Source organism: Antechinus flavipes, chromosome 3, assembly GCF_016432865.1.
Source record: "Antechinus flavipes isolate AdamAnt ecotype Samford, QLD, Australia chromosome 3, AdamAnt_v2, whole genome shotgun sequence".
Lineage (NCBI taxonomy): Eukaryota > Metazoa > Chordata > Mammalia > Dasyuromorphia > Dasyuridae > Antechinus > Antechinus flavipes.
This window is the reverse complement of record NC_067400.1, coordinates 465,556,299-465,577,174: the sequence shown is the minus strand read 5'-3', so window position 1 is coordinate 465,577,174 and position 20,876 is coordinate 465,556,299. Positions and strand designations below refer to the sequence as shown.

The window sequence follows — 20,876 nt, the reverse complement described above, 5'->3', positions numbered from 1 at the left end:
TGGGAGTAAAGCTAATCGAGTAACTAATAGTAGCAACCCACACTTGTACAGAGCATTCATTTTGAGAAATTTCCCAGGCCAGCCTCATGGTCATGATCACTTCTTCATTTCTTTACCATCTCTCCTCCTAATTCGCCAGTCTTTTCCATTCACCTCCATCTCTAGTCTTTTCACTTTGGAAGATCCCTCCACCTTGTAATCTATTTCTCTGTTAAAGTACTCTCAAAACCTCTATTTTGAGGAAATGCCAAGCCAGATCCATGTTCATTCCTAAACTCGTCTCCTTCTCCATTCTTCACCCTCCCAAATTCTCCATGTTTCCACATGTATAAGCTTCCCATCCTACTCCCCAGATTTTCATCTCCCAATTATGCTGTGTCAAACAATAGTAAACTCTTAATAAATATGTGTTTACTTATTGACTTAAACTGGGCTGTGATTTCAAAATATTTGCATTTCAATCTAGTCTTTAGTTACAGGTATTGCTTTGGTAGTCCAAATCCAGATTTAATAATCTCTCTTTTTTTGGTCCAATCTTATCTAGTTTTTGAATTCTAGCATTTTATATATTCTTTTGACATGATTACTATTTAACTACCTAAAATTAACAATATTTGATTCTTCCCCAGCTCTATTAATATGGTTAGAATTAATTAATGTTAGAATGTGAGATATAGAATTCAAAAGAAAGAAGCATTAGATATCATGAACTTAGTCCACTTCAGAAACTGCTATTAATTGACCCTATGTCTGCTACTGAGTGATTTCTTCTTTAATAGGTTCTGAACAGCCGGATTCTGAAAAAAACATCTTTTTTTCTTAAAGGTTGTTGTAAGGGCCAAGAAGCTTGGGTTGATACTTATTTTCTGATGGTGGAGAAAAGGAAAATTTCTCTATATTTACTCCTCCTTAGGACTTCAGTTTAAATCCAGTCCTTAGCCTGGATAACTCTTTCCATTTATGGTAGTCCATTTAGGCTGCTACGGTATGACACTTTCCAATGAATCATAAAAGGCATTCAGAGCAAGATATCATGAGAGAAGCTGTGGCAAGGCCATACATACTTGTGTACTGTGCATACTAGATAAGAAAGAGTTTCATGACTGAAGATTCATTTTTATACCATTCCTTAACCCATCAATACCTCTCTGTAACAGCTTTCCAATCTGAGAAAGGTTGGCTACTTTCAACTTTAGCTAGAACATTGTACTGGAAGATTTTATATCACTTATAGAAAAATAACTCACACCTCTAATTGTATAATCTTGGGGTGTGTGTGTGTGTGTGTGTGTGTGTGTGTGTCTCAGTTTCTGTTTCCCTTTCTCTTATACACACACACACACACACACACACACACACTCACACACACACTTCTCCATTAAAGTATAGTTGAGCTAGGAAGTTTCTTTTCTTTTTGACTGCAGACAACCATGGTATCAAATTTATCTTTAACGATCAGCCTTTGATCACAGGCTTACCAAGAGGAAAATCTGTCCATCTGTATCTTTGCTTAGGAAATCTAGTGGTTAGACAAGCATATTATAATGTCGTTACATAGAATAATTAGTCTAATAGGGAAAACATCACCTGAAGATGGAGCTATTTAGAAATGTGTATTGTAGCATCCTTTTATTATAAATCCCACTCCTGCTTTAATAGTCTTTTCCATTCCCTCATATATGTTAAAAAGTCAAAATTAATTTAAATTATTTAATTTCTAGATAATTTGGTTCCTCAATGTTTTCACAATGATATTCCCTATAGCACAACTCTCCTCTAAACAAATTTAGTTCAATCCATCTTTTCTTCTCATTTTTTTGTTTTCTTTAGTGTTATTTTAACTTCTGTTGCAGGTGCATAATAAATGTTTATTGATTGATTTATTGATTAAAGTGCATCTGGGACTATGATATTAAGCTCCAACTGTGGTAGTTCTACTATCCTTGATAAAAAAAGTAGTTTGGTAAAATGTTTTTTTTGTAAATTTTACCCATTTTTCTTCTGCTTGTAGTCAGTCTACTTTCCATTTTCATCCTTGGAATAGATTACAATGATTTTGCTTAATTGAGCATCTTATCACCTTTCTTTTAAATTGGTTTTACCCTCCATTGTTTCTCTTTGCTTTATGAAAATATTTCTTATTATTGTCTGTCATCCTTTTCCCTAAGAGTTTATAAATTTATATTTTTACCTTTGCAAGTAGTATTTGGGCAGCCATCTCTCACCATTTGACAAGCAAGTCCAACATTTACTATCAACCAAGACATTCTCTTAAACTACTTTGGTTTCCTAATGGCAGTTAATTTTAATTGGTTAAACTTCTGGAAACAATTAATATAGTTGGTGTCAATGATATTTTAGTTTCCCAATTTTTATTTTCAATTACTTATTTAAATGATTCAAGGTTAAATTGTTTCAATTACTGTATGTGCCATAGTTTGTTGTTTTTTTTTAATTAATTCTAACCTTCCTTCTGACAAGTCAATGATCTGATTACATAATGATAGGTAAAATTCTTTCATCGATAACAAGTTTTTCCTATTCATAAAACCAGTCAATTTCATTCTTTATGGTGTTATTTGGTATTCATCTTGTCCAGAGCCTATCAGTTCTTTCCTCTAACAAAGTATTAATGACTAAGAGATATTAAGTTTCTGTACATTTTACGAACCTTTGGCCTCTGTTTTTCTTTTGGAAAACACACAGAAAGAGATATATATGCACATATATGTATATGTATATTCTGGAAACTGGAACTTGCTCAATTTAACTTTTCTTATCTTTGCATTGAAGTCACTAAATATCAGAATACATATTGATTTGATTTGGGAGATCTTGTCAAGTTCTCTATAGACTTTTTTTAAATACTTTATTTCTAATATTTATGTGTTACTTGGGGAAAGATATCAAGAAGGTAGGAAAAATGTTGGGCTTTATCAATAACTTCATATATGCATGCATAGACACACATCCTTATACACACACACACACACACACACACACACATATATATGTCAACTCTTCTATCTATATATAACCTTTATGAGATTCACCTATATATAAATTAAGGGCATCCTCTATGAGATAGAAAGAAACAAATGAAGTTCAGCAATGGACATCTTTATCTTTCAGAATTAACTGAAAACTGTAGGAAATATAAGGTTCCCATTCTGCTCATTGCCTAATGATTCCCCAAAAGGCAGATGATTTAGTAGGGCAAATAATGCCCCACAGAATTTTTTATAACAAGCTGTCTTCCATGCAAACAACAGAATTTAAAAACAGAAATAACCCAGTGCAACAACTTTTGATAACAAATATAAAATGATGCATAAAATTGAAAGGTGTATCCTTATCAAAAGTATTTGCTATTGTGAAGTTCAGGATGAAGATGGACCTCCTGCAGATGAGATGATTTTTCAAATGCTTCTATTTTCAGAATGATTTAGTGATGAGTGCATTAGTGTCAGAACATCACCGAGTCCTCTGAGAAATCTATAATCATCCTAAAGAATTTGGCTATCGAGCCACATAGGCAAGACCAAGTATATGAAGACTTTCTACTACTCAGATGTCTACATGCATTTGAATGAACAGTCTTTAGAATTTATCAGTCTGTCCACCTAGGACAGACAATGGAGATGAACAAAATGGACTCAGAGTGGGACAAGAGGAGAACAGAGAATTGTACTGCTTTATGGGATATTGCAAAGCTAAGCTAATTACTAAAGCAAAGTCACTTACCAAGCCGAAATTTCCCATAAAACTACAGATTCATTTAAAAAATACTAATATGCTACTAGGATTGCTGAATCATAGCAAATATATGATACAACTATCTCTGAAAAACTAAAAAATGAATTATCACATAAAGAACAGAAAAAAAGATGCCAAATTAGTGTGAGCAGGCTGCAATACATAATCAAGGAGAAATTTCAAAAAACAGAAATAAATGATCAAGTAATTATAGGAAGGAAGAGAGGGGCTGGTCACATGTCAAGAATAAGGAATGATATATGAACAGCCAATGCTCCACTTGAACCCTAGCAAATCAAGAGAAAATCAGGTAGGGCTCTAGTGTATTAGGTTGACATTACTCCATACCCCCAAATCATCAGGATGGGCAGATAGGGAAAGGTTGTGAACTGAAACACTGGAAGAAACTCATAAATCAATGAAATCACAGATCCATTTAAGTATTTAATGAAACCAGGATTAAGAAACAGATTTATGAATAATATGTGACAATATTTTCCTTTAAAGAAGGCTCTGAATATGAATTTGGCCCAAAGACATGTGGATCCATGGAGCAAGATAGGTAGACATGGACATAAAGATACAGGAGGGGTAGAATATACACACAGATACAAAAAAGTATTCAATTAAATGACTAATAAGTTCCCTTCCTATTCTAAATGTAAAAACAAGACATGGAAAAGAAGCAAGTCAGAGGAATTTAAACCTAAAAAAAACAACACCTCATCTTATCAGATGATCATCATAAGCTTTTCTACTGAGCTAAACCCTCAATTGTCTATGGATGGCAAAATGTTCAGTTTCCACCCCATTATTTCCACACATTTTTCTTCTCATTTGATAAAAATCTGTGACTGAGCTCACTATCCAAATCTTCTGTCTGACCTATTTTGCTCTTTTGTTTTGTTTGTGATGACTAATAGGGCATGCATTTTGATAAAGGGGACGAGTTTTATCTATGCAAAAGATGGAACCTTATTCCAAACAGAGACGAAGTCCTAATATTAAAAAATAATGAGTCACAGTCTTCCCAAACCAAAGGATCAAGAACCTATGGTTTCTGAAGTTAAAGAGTCAAAGACTTAGGGGGCTCCAATTTGACATCACATCATTTCATAAGGATTGGAAACATCAGAGGAAAATAACATCCCTCAATTTCTCCATCACTGACGCATAGAGATAGGCAGAAAATATGTTGACAGCTTTAATTTGCTTTCTTATGATTCATTTAAATTATCACCACCCACTTACTATAACTCTACTGTCAGAGAATTCTCCTACAAATACAAACTCAACTTTTTTAATGGTAAAGGACATGTCATCACACCATTACTTCCTTTGATGTGCTAATGCCTTAAGAATCTCTTCTCAAAATTTCTTGGCATGAGGCCCCAGTGGGCAGGGTTATCTTACCCAGCAATTGAACCCAATTTGGGAAAATGGATGTTCAGTTAAAAGAGCAAGTAACAGTAGTTACTTCCCAGTCTCGGTGTGTAGCATTGCCAAAATGTCATAAAAAATAATACACCTCCATTCTTAATCCAAACTTGAATCAGAAAAAAATAATTTGGCTCTTTGAAAAAACATGACAGTAAGAACCAAGATTCACTATCTCATTCCTAGTATTTTATCTCTTTCCTAGCTTAGAAACAATCTTCTCTGAACTCCACTCCCCTTTGCATCTGAGAGAGTAAAAGTTATATGCTCAGAGAGAAGAAAGTTCATTTCTTCCTAGAGTTTCTCCTTTGTGCCTAGCTCCTAATAGACAACCAATGCTCAGCTGTAGTAATTCCTAAGCATATATATTTTTTGGCAATTTCAGGAGAAAAAAAAACATAAAAAGTCATATGAAAGTTATGCTTTCACTGACCCTACCTGAATCAGAAATATAAAACCAGAAATTTATTTTGTAAACTGTCTTTAATGATGCAAACAAAGGATTCTTTTTCACTTTCTAAATGAAATTTGCAAAAACCCTATTCATTTTAGCAGATCTGCCTCTACTCTGTCTCATCTGAGACAGTTTCAATCTGTAATCAAACAGAGGTATTGTAAGGAAAATGTTATTCATGCACTTTCCTCAGATTGTACAGAAAACCACTATTTACTATTATTATTAATTTTATTAATATTATATATCATATATTATTATTAATAATTATTATTATTAAGCATAACCATATTGTGCTTAAAAGATTTATTTGTGGTAAAGAACATGGAACACCCCCAAGCATCAATACATGTGAATGATTCTGTTTGAAATTATTTTGCTTAATTTAGGGACTAAAGATTTGCTAGGGTTTCTCTTGAGAAGATCTCACTTCCAAAGGCTGTAAAACATCAGAGAAAAAGTGCTTAGCCCAGTGCCCAGCATGCTTGGTGTTAATCATCTCTATGGAACACAAAATTGTAAGTAATCTCAAATGATGAGCTGGAAGTTTGTCATCCACCCAGCCCTATTATGGATATGGTGCCTAAGCACGTACTTGGGGTTTTCTCATAAAGAACTTCAAAGCCTTGCAGTGGCTATCTGGTAAATACAGCGATGTATTCTGTTACATCATATTGTTAACAATTTGAAATGGATAAAGATAACAAATAGGCAAACAATATGCATTTCATTTCAAAAAACTCCTGCAGAAAACCCCATTTTCTTCCTCCATGAAATCTATCTTGATGCCCTCAGTTACTAAGCAGAGGTCCTCAATCCTGGAATCCATAGATTCCCAAAGAGTTTGTGGATAGATTTCAGGGAATCCATGACCTTAAATGGGAAAAAATTATACCTTTATTTTCATCCAACTCTAATTAAAAATTAGTATTTCCTTTCATTATAAATGGAAGCCACAAACCACAGTAGTATTAACAGTACCTATGACTGTTATCAAGAGAAATCACAGATATTTTCATAAAACAGTATAGTTGTTGCAAATATCTTGAAATATCAATTATGTTTATATCTACTTTGAAATTTTTGCATTTATTAGACCAACTGATTGCGCATACTCATAATCTTTCTGTCTATAGACTATATTGCACATTGATGGGTTTCCTTTGCAATCTTCTGTATTTTATGAATTTAATAACATTATTCTGAAAAGATGCTTCATCAAGCTGTCAAAAGAGTCTGTGGCAGACAAAAAGGTTAAAAATCCCTGAAATGTGCCATACACCTCAATTATTTTGTATTTACTTTGCTTATATTTTGAATTTGTTTATCTGCATATAAGTTGTTTTTCTAACAGAACAGAAGAATCTTAAAGCCTTTTTTCTGAAATAACAGCATCTAACACAATGTCTGGCATATAGTAGGCACTTTATAAATGCCCAAGAACTGAATCTTAAAGGGTTCACAGGATTCTAAGAAGCCAAGGAAAAGAAGGAAGAATCTTCTGTGTATAGGGAATAGCCTAGGCAAAGGCAAAGACAGAACATCAAGTTCAAAGGACAGCAAATTGTCTGATTATTATCTACTTTTTGTCTCTGTGATATCACAATAGGAGGAAGGAATCATATTGGTCTTCCCTTATTTTTTTCTTCAAGCTTAAACATTTGTTGTCTTCAGCTAATCAACTAGGGTGCTTTTGGGCAAAGTCCACATAGTACAAAAAGTTCACCAAAAATAATCTGGAAATTGACATTTTTCTTAAAAGACTCACTTCCCTAAGCCTCATTTTCATCATTTGTAATATCAGGGGCAGTTGGACTAGCTGAATCTGGTTGGAGTGAAAAAGAAGAATATATAATCAGCCTGGAGAGTAAAGCTTAAGACAGAGTGTGAAGGGCTTTAATGACAGAGGAGTTTATGTTTTATTTTAAAGGCAAAGAACCACTAAAATTTCTTGAGTGAATGAGTGAAATGGTCAGTTCTACACTGAAACAATTCTTTCTTCATTTCCTCCTATTAAAATAGTTATCTTTCTTCAAGGATCAGGTGTTACTTCTTCTATGGAGCATTTTCATCAGATGCTCTCTCTCCATTATCAATTTTTTAGAACATGTTGGTGAAAGGCCCCCTTCCTCCATACACACACATACATGCCTTTGCTTATATCATAGCCGACTCTGTATCTGTATTTGTAAATATGTCAAATCCCCCAATTATACCGTAACCTCTCTGTGGTTTGTATTCTTAGTACCTAGAACAATATTTTCCACATGGTGGAAACTCAATAAACATTTGTTGAATTGCTTTGAACCTGTAACACGATTCACCAGACCAAGGTGAAGTGAGATAAGCTAAGGCAGAGACAGATCAACAACTATATATTATCACTCCTGCCATCAATTCTATCTCATTTCTGCCCATATTCTCACATTGAACTATCAGAAAAAGAAAGAACAAATCAATGGTCCAGTCTGGCTTGAAATATCCAAAAGAAAACAAGATTTATACAACAGTGTCAAAGAAGAAGGTAAAAATACTGTCAAGAAGATTATTTCCTTCCCCAAAGCAATCTGATACCATTTACATATATACACATGAATGAATGAATCCATTCAACAACAAAAATATATGTAGAATGTCTTTATATTCAAGATACTGTTCTTAGTGGTTTGAGACTTCTAAAGAATTCTATTATAAGGTTCCTGCTCTATTAGAGCTTATAGTCTAGTGGGAAAGAAGATGTACAAAATAACCAAAGTAATAAGCTGGAACATGAATAAGTAGGAAGAGGCATAAAAAGCTATAGGGGTTCAAAAGAGATCACTGTCATGTGGATGGATGAGGAAAAAATTTCATGAAGAAGGGGGTATTTGGGTTAGAAGTACAGGAAGGACACAATTGAAGTATAGAGAGAAATTGGGTGAATGGAGCTTGGAAGGGAAGGGCATTCCAAGCAGCAGCAAAGGCACAAGGAAAAAAGTTCATTTAGTTAAAGCCATCAGATTCAACAGATCCAAAAGTGAATTCCTCAGTTTCCCCTAAATTCATGCTCCTCCTCTTAACTTCTTTCCTTCTATTTATGGCACCAACATGCCTACAAAAGCCTAATGGTTAACCAGGCTTCAAACTGTTGAGTTGTCTTTGATTGTTCTCTCTCCTTTATTCTACACATCTTATTAGTTCAATTCAATAAAGCGCCTACTGTGTCAAGTACTATCAGTTGTCAACTGCTTTCAATCCTACTTTAGCAAAATCTTTTACATCTCATGTCTCTCTGAGCATACTGACACATAAAAAAGCAGTCAGGAGAAAAACAAATGAAGGAACCTGTAGAGATAGTTGCCCTTTGACAGACTATCTCAGAGTCTATCCAACCCACCCTGTTTTCAAAAGGTAACTATCCTACAAGTCCCTGAAAGCTAATACAATCCAAAGAAGGAAGGTACTACAGACATCACTTAGTCCATCCACTCCCATTATTGGGGTACATGAAATATATTTGAAGCTCAGATACATGAAATGACTTGTGAAGGTCACACCCTAGCCAATAGGGACTTAACCTGTAAAGGACAATAGTAAGAGATCAAGCTGGAAAAGCAGGTTGGAGCCAAATTAAAAGAGTTTTTAAATGCTAAAATAAGGAATCTGGATGTTATTTTTTTTGGAAGTTGTTGATACGATCAGTTAAATTTCAAAAAAAAAAAAAATCAATATGGCATTCATGACAGGACAAAATATTTATATGTCCTAGAAAAAATTGGAAAATTACAGCACCTGTGCCTATAACTAATGGAGAAACAGAGACTTGATTATCATATTGTACTGTGAAAGAAAGTATTAGATCTGTATAGTATTTTATATATTTTATAATAAATGTATTTTGAAATTGAAAAAATTCAGGATCAGTACATCTGATCAAAAGTTGGGATCAAAAGTTGGCTCTGTTCCTTTTGGGAAAATCAGTTCATTTCTTTGAGTCTTACTTTACTCATTTATAAAATGCATTATATGATATGTATCTAAGTTCACTTCCAACTCTAAATATAGGCTTGTTCACGAAACACAGGTAACATATTAAAAATAAATACCTGCTTGCCAAGAAGAGCAGGATATTCTGGCATTAAAAATTATGTGTAAGATTAAAAAGTGACTCATGATGCAATTTCTATCTCACATTATAGGGGGATGCCAATTTTGCCTTCTTTAAATGCAGCTTTGTCAGTAACATACAAACTCCCCTATTTAATTTTCAAAGTCTTTCACAATCTGTCTCCAAACTACCTTTCCTGATTGATTTGCATATTATTTCTCCTTACACTCTATGACCTATCCAAGCTGTCCTACTTATAAGTTTCTCATATATAACATTTTCTATCTCTTGCCATCAATCTTTGCACAGTCTGTCTCTCAGGCATAGAAAGTTCTCTTTTCCTCATTTCTACCTCTCAGGTCTTTAGCTACCTTAAAGTCCAGCTCAACATCCACACATGAGGTTTTCTGATCCTCCTGGATTGATATTGCCTTCTTTGAACACAATTCCTTGTCTTTGTTTACATATATTTTGTATTGACCTATCTGTGTACATGCTCTCTCTCCTGGCCTAAAGTAAGCTCCTTGAGGGCAGGGATAGTTTCATTTTTCTCTTCATAACTTCAATATTTTGCCTGGTGCTTAGTACAAAGTAAACACTTAATAAGGCCAGATTAGAGTAAAAAAGGTAGAAAAACAAATTAATCTATCCATCCAATAAATTAATCTATCTATTCCCATTTAGGAATCTATTGAAAAACCAGAAAAGAGGTAATGAGGGTCTACTTACACTAGGGCAATGGTGTGGGGAATGTCAGGAGCACAGGTTCAAGGGATATAATGAAAGAACATAGAATCATAGATCTAGAGACAAAAGAAACTTCAAAGGATATCTAATCCAACCCCTTCATTAATAGATGAAGAACCTGAGACTCAACAAAGTTGGATCTTAGAGAATGACTGAAACAGGCAGAAAGAAGCAGGGAGAAATAAAAAATGCCTCTAAGGTTTTGTGGTTAGGAGGATGGTGCCATGGATAGAGATAAGGAAATCAAGAGGAAAAAGAGCAGAAAAAGGGATTGCTGGGAAAGAAATGAAGAGTTTCACTTTTGTATACCCTAGAGTTGAGGTGTTAACAGGATATCTGGGAAATTGAAATATTATCTGGAACTCAAAAAGGAGAATAATGTTCAAGATAAAGATGTGAGCGATATTTATAAGGAGAAGGAAAGGAGTGGAAGGGGAAGTAATATGCATTTATTAAATGAATCTTAAGTGTATAGCTATGTTCTATAAATTATTGAAGCCTTGGGCATAAGGCATGAAGGAGTATAGAATGAGACAATGAGAGGAAATTGAGAATAGAATCCTTTAACAATAAGGGAATAGGAAAAAGAAGAAAAGTCAGAAAAGTAGTGATCACAAAATTGAAATATGATACTTTCCTTTTTACCTTGAAATCTTGGAAAGAAAATAGGTCTGTTGCTGCACATATTAACCTTCCTCAAAAAAGGTTCAGGTTGATTTTCTTAGTTTTTAAGCTACAATAATTACACACACACACACACACACACACACACACACACACACAAAATATAATTTTATTTTGTTAATTTAATTAGTTCTAGATGAGGATAAGCATTTTAAATATCTGTAGAATCATTTTTTCTCAGTGAGAACTTTTTGATTTTGTTTATTAATGCCCTAGAGAACACTGATAGGGTAATGAAATGTCCTTGATACTGTCCAAAGACAACTAGAATGCCCAAAGGGCCTCTGGCTCAGAAAAGGAAAGTTCAGAATTGTCTCAATAATCTCTGCTTTATTGTATATGATACAAGGTTGCTACATTGAAGTGATAGTGAGGTAGGATGGGGACAAGTAATTCCTGGAAAGTAGAAAACTGGCGGACTTGTAAAAAATAATAATAATTATAATTTGATCAAAGGCCAGAAAGAAGAATTGGAACATCACATACATTCTTTGGCTACATCTACTTTTACTTCCTGGTTCCTGGCTTGAATATAGAATAAATACCTTAGACACAAAGCAGTGAATTGTAGCATGATCTGTAGGATAATATAAATGTTTAAGAGATCTGAAAATGCTAATACAACACATTCTCCCAAATTTCAATACATTATCTCACTTTGCCATGTTCCTGGGCTCTAGATTAGATTAATGGATTATCATTGTCTTACTTTATATAGAGGGAAGTTGAATCAGGATAGCATGGTGAGTCAGCAATATTACCTAAAAAGAATTCATCTCCACATATCCCCATTTCAGGATCCTTTCCAAAAGGATAAGCAGATCTGCCTTAAAGATTAACTACCTTGTTCATGTTTAAGTCAATCTACCATATTGGATCCCAACTGGGGTACACACCAGGGGAAAAAGAAAAGAAAAGGAAGGAAAGAGGAAGGGGGATACAGAGAAAGAGGAAGCCTGTAGATTTGCTGACTTTTTAAGCTTAAGAATAAAAGGGCAGAGTTACTACAGTTTTATCTTAGGGCACTGAAATTAAGGATGGTACTGGCTGAACTTTCAGTCTTTCAGTAGCATAAAAACAACTGTGATTAATACAACTTAGTAAGATTTCTTTTTTGTTTAGTCCTGTGATTTCACTAATACCCTCTATTTTTTAAAGCATTTTTTCCCAGTTACATGTCAAGAAAATTTTTAGCATTTTTTTCCCCTGAGACAATTGGGTTTAAGTGACTCACCCAGGGTCACACAGCCAGGAAGTGTTAAGTGCCTGAGGCCAGGACTCAGGACCTCCTGACTTCAGAGCTGGTGCTCTAGTCACTACACCAACTAGCTGCTCCTTTTAGCATTCATTTTTACAAGATTTTGATTTCCAATTATTTTTCTTTCCTTCCCTTCTTCCAAAAATAGTAGAGAGTTGTATACATGTGCTATTGTGTTGAACATGTTTTAATATTAGTCACAGTTGTAAAAGAAGAAACAGATTAAAAGAAAAAAAAAAACATGAGAAAGAATAAAGTAAATGAAAAAAATATGCTTTGATCTGCATTCAGAGTCCATCAGTTCTTTATTTGGATATGGGTAGCATTTTCCTTCATTAGTCCAAAAGTACAAATTTCTCTTAGATCATTGTGTTGCTGAGAAGAGCTGAGTCATTCACAGTCGATCATCATGCAATATTGCTGACAGTGTATTTCTGGTTCTGCTCATTTTACTTTGCATCAGTTCATACAAATTTTTCCTGGCTTTTCTGAAATCTTCCTTTTCATCATTCTTTATTGTACAATAGCATTCCGTTCCATTAAAGCTTGTTTAATCATTCCCCAACTTATGGCATCACCTCAATTTTCAATAATTTGTCACCACAAAAAGGGCTGCTATAAATACTTGAAACTCTTTGTGTTAATGTGGGTCAGCACTTGCTCTGAAACTTGCAGTCTTAAATTGACTTATCCAGGATCATGACAGTATGTGTTAATAACCCTTATTTTCCTGTCTCCAAGGATGATTTTATAGCCACTGTGAGTTCTAATAATTAGTTTTTTAAAAGGAAGCTCCCACACTAATACATTTTTGGTGCAGTTGTGACCATCCCTGGAGAGCATTTTGGAACTATACCCAAAGTGCTATAAAACTGTACATATCCTTTGATCCAGCAGTGCTTCTCCTGGGTCTATATCCTAAAGAGATCATAAAAAATGAAAAAGGACCCACATGTATAAAAATGTTTGTAGCAGCACCTGTTCTAGTGGCAAAGAACTAGAAACTGAGTGGATGCCCATTGGGTAGGGAATAGCTGAATAAGTTATAGTATATGAATGTTGTGGAATATTATTGTTCTATCAGAAATGACCAGCAGGATGATTTCAGAAAGGCCTGAAGATCAACTGATACTAAGTAAAATGAGTAGAACCAAAAGACAATTAATTGTACAAAGCAACAAGAAGATCATGTGATGATCAATTCTGATGGACATGGTTCTTTTCAATCATTAGATGATTCAGGATAATTCTAATAGACTTGTGATAGAGAGAGCCATTTGCACCCAGAGAGAGAACTATGGGGACTAAGTGAGGATCACAACATGGTATTTTCATTTTTTTGTTGTTGTTTGGTTGCTTTTTGTTTTCTTTATCATTTTTCCCTTTTTGATCTGATTTTTCTTGTGCAGAATGATAAATGTGGAAATATGTATAGAAGAATTATACATATTTACCACATATTGGATTGCTTGTCAAATGGAGAAGAGGGTAGGAGAAAGGGAAGGAGAAAAATCTGCAATGCAAGAATTTACAGGGTTAATGTTGAAAACTATCTTTGCATATATTTTGAAAATTAAAAGAATTTTTTAAAAAAGGAAACTCCCAGATGCCAACTTCCTCTACCTATAGTGGCATCCAGGTGAATACTATCCTATCATACCACCATCTCTTAGTGTCAACTATATGTGGTCTTAGGATATTTGATAACTTCTCCAACAGAACTGAAAGTGTGCTTTAAGTAATTTGCTTCTAGTTACAGCCCTGTCAGAAATTACTTATTATCATGGCCAAACTCATGTTTCTTTGATATTCATAAGGGAAAAATAGTTTAAAAAACAACCTGAGGAGAATGTTTACTAATGTTTGAGGTACACACATCATATTAACAACCTTAAGATGCCAATCTCCTTTTTCATTCATTTTTTATAAATGACTAAAAATAAACGAGTTTCTTTTTAGAAAATGAATGTTAGCTCCAGATACAATATAATTTATCTATTTCTTCTGAAAAGTTATAATTCTCTGTGGCCAGGACTAAAGCAATGGGAAAATCTAGAATCTTACAAACAGATAATTATGAGGGAATGGTATGAAAGAGAAAGAGGAAATCTGTCATTGTATCTTAATATCAAATAACAATTTACTTTGGAGAGAATTCCTGAAACATTAGTAGCTTTCTAACTTCAATTTTATTTTCATTACCTTTTGACTGAAGCCAAGAGAAAAAATAGCCAATAGCTTCCTGAATGAAACTGAAAATGATAGCAAACTTGACAAATAACAGAACTGTTTCTGACTTTCCAATCATCTAAATTTTTTCTCTTAAGCTCAATAAGCAACTGCATTATGTGGATATGACTGTTCTCAGGGCTTAAACATTTTTTATCTTAATTTTTTTTTTGGTATCTGTTTCAAGTTTTTATAGCTTCCCATTTCATGGGTACCACCTTATGACCTATCCCCAGCCCATCGTTATCTGGTAAATTAGGTGAATATGTGGCATTTTCACAGAAAGTCACCTATTTCTATCACATTTGTGCAAAATCTCAAAAAAAGTTTAGAAAAAGCAAACATACGTCAATAAGCCTCCAGGCTTCACTGATGATGGCATACTGGAGTCGATTAAGAATAAATCCATCAATCTCCTTCATTATTTTGACAGGTGACTGCCCAATTTTCTTCATAATAGCATAGGTTCTCTCCATTGTTGAAGGATCTGTCTCTGGATGTGGGACCAATTCAACCAATGGTACATAATATGGTGGATTTACCTTGACAAAAGAAAAAAATAACAAGAAACAGAAAGTCAGAAAAAGTGTTTTAGAAGCATAGAATACAGCTTTCTTGCTCTCTTTTTAAAGCACAAAAAGAAAAACTAATCTTCAATAACAACATGAATTCAATAATAGTGGGAATTTCTCTCAGTTGGAAAGGAATGGTTTCTTTAGCATTAGAAGCTAATAACTGCACACATATAATGTATCTAGGATATACTGTGACATATTTAACATGTATAGGACTTCTTGCCATCTCGGGGAGGGGGGGAGAGAAGGAAGGGAAAAATCAGAACAGAAGTGAGTGCAAGGGATAATGTTGTAAAAAATTACCCTGGCATGGGTTCTGTCAATAAAAAGTTATAATTATTAAAAAATATATATCCTTGAGTTTCTTCTGGATAATAAACATTTTACAATTAAAAAAAAAAAAAAGCCAAAGGCAAGCTAAGAAATAAATTAATTAATAAAGGTTGAAATGGCCTTAGCAGCTGCAATATCTGGAGGACAGAATTTAGTGTTTTGACAACTAACCTAACAGTTTCCATTTTTATAAAACTAGAGTTATAAAGTACTTTCACATTACCTCATACAAGTCTGATAAGTTATGCTATGAAGTACATAGTCCAGATATTAATCTCATTTGCAGATTTTAAAAAACTGAGTCATAGAGAATGCATTTTAACTAAATCCAAAGTCATCCTACTGGTAAGTTGAAGAGCCAGAGCTTCTGATTACAAATTCACTGAGTGCTCTATCTCATAGAATTAGGCATATCTAGAGTTGTGGTTCCCCAATTCCTTTCACTAATGGGGCCTTCTGATGTCTTGCCCGAACTTTATGAGTTTGTTTCCAATTGTCAATGTATATTTCCTTCCAATCTCACAACTTCTTTTGTTTCATAATAATTCCAAATTCTTGCTACTCTGGCCTTTCTTTTCTTCCTCCCCAACTAAAAACTAAAAACTTACCAACAAATATCTTCTATTTATATTACTACTATAACTTACCATTATTTCTTTTCAATTTATCTACCCATTCTCCTCAATCTTCATTATCTTAACCTTTAGCATCACTTTCTAGCCTTAAATATTACCACATAAACTACAATTAAACTCTACTTATAAGAAGGGGGAGGAGGAAAAGAGAATAAACATTTATATAACATTTATCATGTGCCAAACATTTCACTATGTGCTTTACAAATATTATCTCATTTATTCCTCACAATAACCCTGGGAGATAGGTACTATTATTATCCCTACTTTATAGGTAAGAAACTGAGGCAAACAGGGTTCAGTGGCTTGTCCAAGGTTATCTTTCTGGAGAGATGGGAGCTTAAAATTAACTCTTGAAGGAAGCCAGAGAATCTAAGAAACAAGGTGAAGGAGTGAAACACTCCATGCCTGGAGGACCACCAAGACAAAGGTACAAGGATGGAAGGGGTAGTGTCCAATTTGATGAACTACATGTAGGCCAATGTATTTATAGCATAGAAGAATGAAGGGAAGCAAGGTGTAAGAAGACAAGAAGGTTGGGAGGGGCCAGGTTATAAGGAGCTATAAATGTCAGAGATGTTTACACTCGACCCTTACAATAATAACAGAAACAATGGAGCACCTTGGGCAGGAGGAAGTGGGAGTGACAACATGGTCAGACTGAGACTTGAGAAAAATCCTCTTGGCACCTGAGTGGAAGATGGATTAGGGTACACAGAGACCTGAGAGAGAGAAACTGCAGGGAAACTGCAATCATACAGTTGGGAGGATAATGAGCTCCTCATAACCAAAAGTATTTAAGCCACCCTGGAAAACTACTTGTCAGGTTTGACGTAGACACTTTTCCTTTTTAGTCATGAGTTGAATTAAATGAGTTCAGAGGCTCCTTCTAATCCACACACACACACACACGCACACACACACACACACACACACATATATATATATATATATATATATAATGTGTGTATAAATATATGTATAAAGTTTCATAGTTGGCAATACAAGATTCTTCAGTGATAAACAGTATTTAAAACTTAGGCTAAGAAAAGAATTATTGAGGAACTGAGAATTCTATTTGCTTATAGACACTAACTGATTACTCCTACCTCCAACCATAATGATGAAATAAAACCCTAGGGAGGCTATTTCAATAACAATTTAATATTTCCTAATTCAAGTAGGAGTGGATTACAATATTTAGTTAACAAGACTGGACAGTTAACTACCAACTTAGCTTAAAATATAAATGTTATAAGCCCAGTGATTTTGTTACCTCAGTTGAGTCAATCCCAGGCTAAATATTATTTTAGAAAATTAGATTAGCTTCTTGGGAATTAACAAAATTGAGAAGAAAGAATACAGAGAAAACGAAATGAAATGTTCAAAGTGGGCACTAGAAAAACCAAAAATCACAGTCATTCATAGAGGACAAAATAATAAAGTTTTACAATTAATAAAGCATTTTCCTCACAGCTATCCTATAAGAATATCCTAAGGAATTCAAGTAGTGTTATTTCTACTTTCCAGATCAGGAAAATGAGGCCTTGAATAGTTGAATAATTTGCCCAAAGTACAGTGATACCTTAGTATTTGTCATTAATTGGTTCCAGAAGGCTCAAGTGGCAAAAAAAAAAAAAAAAGTACTTAATGAATTTTTTCCATAAGGAGTACATCTCCAATCCACAGTCAATGTCTGCCCTCACAATTTCCCAAAGGGGTAAGTAGGACTTCCAGTGGTAGAGAAACAATTCAGCCCAATTCAACCCTACTGGGCTCCTTCTTTTTTGATTCAATTTATTTTCTGAGAGGAACCAAGAACTTTATACTCTCCCTCCACCCCATGGAGTCCAAACTTCCTTCCATGGGGGTCAGGGATGGGAAAGAAGTACCTGGATGCCTAGGACTCTGGTCAATGCCCCAGGATTTGGACTGCCAGGATCCACTATCACCACTGTCACCACCTCTGCCTGGGGTCCTGGCTCCTACTGCTCACACCACCACTGCTGTTCCTTCTGCTGCTTCTCCTCCTGCTGAGCACTCATGTTCGTATCCTTTCCAGTACTGATGTTCTAGGAGCAGAAAGACTATACACTGCAGGCACATCATTCTGAAGGAACTGTCCTGAGACCTGCTTGCCAACATACACAACATAAGCATCTTGGGCTCCAACTTGACTGTTCTGCACACTACTGCCTTCTCTGAGAAGGAGCTGTCCATGGCTAAGGGCAATAGCAGCAACCACGGGGACTGGACAGCATATCAGACGAACCTTACATCTCTACTGCTTAACTAAAACAATAACCACATGCAATAAGCATATTTTTCTTCATTGAAATACTATGAATACCAAATTCAATGAACTGAAGCAGAACAGTATATCTTTGTAGTTGTGGGAAAACTTAAGATAAGAACTTCATTTACATATGTGGATTGCAACATGCTTTTAATTTATAGTCTTAGAGAACTTCATGATGCTCACACAGAGGTTAAATGCTTTCAGTTATAAAGAAACAGCATTTATTAAATACCTACTATGTGCCAAACACTATGCTAAGAGTCGGGCATACAAAGAGAGATAAAAGACAGCTCCTCCTCTGACAAAGCTAACAGTCTAACGGAATTGACAACATGAAAACAATTATGTACGAACAAGACGTACATGAGAAACTGGAGAAACAGAATTTGCTTAAGTCTCTCCAGACCACCTTCTTCATTAGACCCTTCCTATATCCTTTAGACCTGTTCCCTACCCACTCTTAATTATTCTTTGTATATATTTTATGTTTACTTATCTTTTATATGTTGTTTACTCCAATAGAATGCAGTTCCTGGAAAGGCAAAGACTTGTTTAAGTTTTCATATTTTTAATCCCTAGCACATAGTTGGCTAATACATAGTATGATCACATAGCTCATAAACAGTCAACATAGGGCTTGAATGCAGCCATATCTTTTGATTCCTAATCTAATGCTCTTTCTACTCTCATGTATTTCAAGAACAGTGGTGTCTTGAGCTACATTTATCATGCTCCAAAAAAATTATATTTATTTGGTCCCAAAGAAGAGATAAAAGAAGGCACTTCCTTCTCAAGTCTTTGACCAGGGTGAGGAATAGTACTCCAATTGTGTTCATCTCTTTGTAACCCCATTTGGAGTTTTCTTGCCAAAAATAATGGAACAGTTTGTCATCTCCTTCTTCAGCTCATTTTATAGATGAAGAAACTTAAGTGAACAAGGTTAAGTGACTTGCCCAGGATCACACAGCTAGTGTCAAAGGATAACATAAGATCAGGAAAATGACTTCCTGGCTTCTATCCAGTATGCACCTAGCTGTCCACATCATGAATTAAAGCTAAGTGAATTAATGAATTAAGATTAAATGAAAACAAAAGGTATCATTACCATTTTAAAAATTGTATATTGTACCAAAGGTACAATATATTTTAGTGCCCTGTACCCTCAAAGGCTCAGACTTAGAAGCACTATTCCATGGAAGTTTTGCCCTCTAGAATCTCTAATCAGAAGACCTGCAGATTGATCCAACTCTGTTCTAGGCAATTAGGCTTACTCTGCAACGCAAAAGGCACTTGCAAAGATATGGTTACTGTAAATGTACTTTTCTTGGCATTATGTTTGGTATTCCCTAAAACTACAGAAGGTTGACATGCTGAAAAAAACTGAAAACAAATCTGAGTTGTCCCTGGTATTAATGAAAAATCATCTTCTCACGGTACCTAGGTGCCTAGACAAGAATGCCATTCCCTATTGCTGATCCACAGTGAGAACTCTAAGAATATATCCACCAACTTAATCTAGTACATAAGAATAGAATGAGAAGAGTTAACATTAGGGGAAAGAAAAAAAGGAGAGGAGATAATTAAAAGCAAGTGAGTTCCGTAAGAAAGTAAAAGAATGGGTGCACTTTCTGAAACATGACACTCTTTAACTCAATAGGCTTAAGAAGTTACATGCTTTAACCCAGAGGTGAGAAAGAGCTGTGGCCCTTTACTGCTAGAAGCTATTAGAGAATCCTGGGAAAAATCTATCTCTAATCTATACTCAAGAAACTTTTTTAAAGAAATAAATAAGGAAAGTAGGTAGTACAGATAAAGATCCAACAAGATGGTCTCCCTGCTCCTGTCCTGAAAGAACTGTGTGTGCTGCAGTTAGGCACTAGACGCACAAGAGACAAATTGTAGTATCTATGAAGTTCTTTGAGGTCTCAGGTTGAACGAGGCTATACAAATGCAATGTTCTTTCATTCATCTCTATGAAAAGTCTCTGGGCAGGAGCTGAAAGAGAGCCTAGGGATCATGTGACCCCCTCCATCATGCTGGGCACTAAAGACACAGGGTTCATTTATTTTCTCTCTGCTGAGATTCAATGAAACTAAACTAGTCAGGAAAGGCAGACTGCTACTTTTCCCAGAAGACTGCTTCAACAATTTACAATTCATTCACACATAAATATCCACCCAGAACGGGTAGAAAGGCCTCAAGCTGCTGAGATGAGGGGGTTTATTTTAAAACCTGTTTCCTGGGAAAGAAACCTAGAGGTAAGCATAGGACTGACAGCTGGAAGGGACCTCAGAGATGAAAAAGCCAAGCCTCAAAGAAGGGACTTGACTTGTCTGAGGTCCTAAAGAAGAAGGCTGGAATTTTAATCCTGGTGAAATGAGG

General features: G+C 34.9%; 1 protein-coding gene across 2 annotated transcripts in view; it reads right to left on the bottom strand.

Annotated features, from left to right (window-relative positions):
• CRYL1 (crystallin lambda 1) overlaps positions 1-20,876 on the bottom strand; it is a 182,668-nt gene that overhangs the window by 40,224 nt on the left and 121,568 nt on the right. For both annotated transcript variants that reach the window (XM_051986596.1, XM_051986597.1), the window contains one exon: positions 15,000-15,194. In XM_051986596.1, the coding sequence (XP_051842556.1) occupies positions 15,000-15,194 (195 nt within the window). The remainder of the gene's footprint in view (positions 1-14,999; positions 15,195-20,876) is intronic.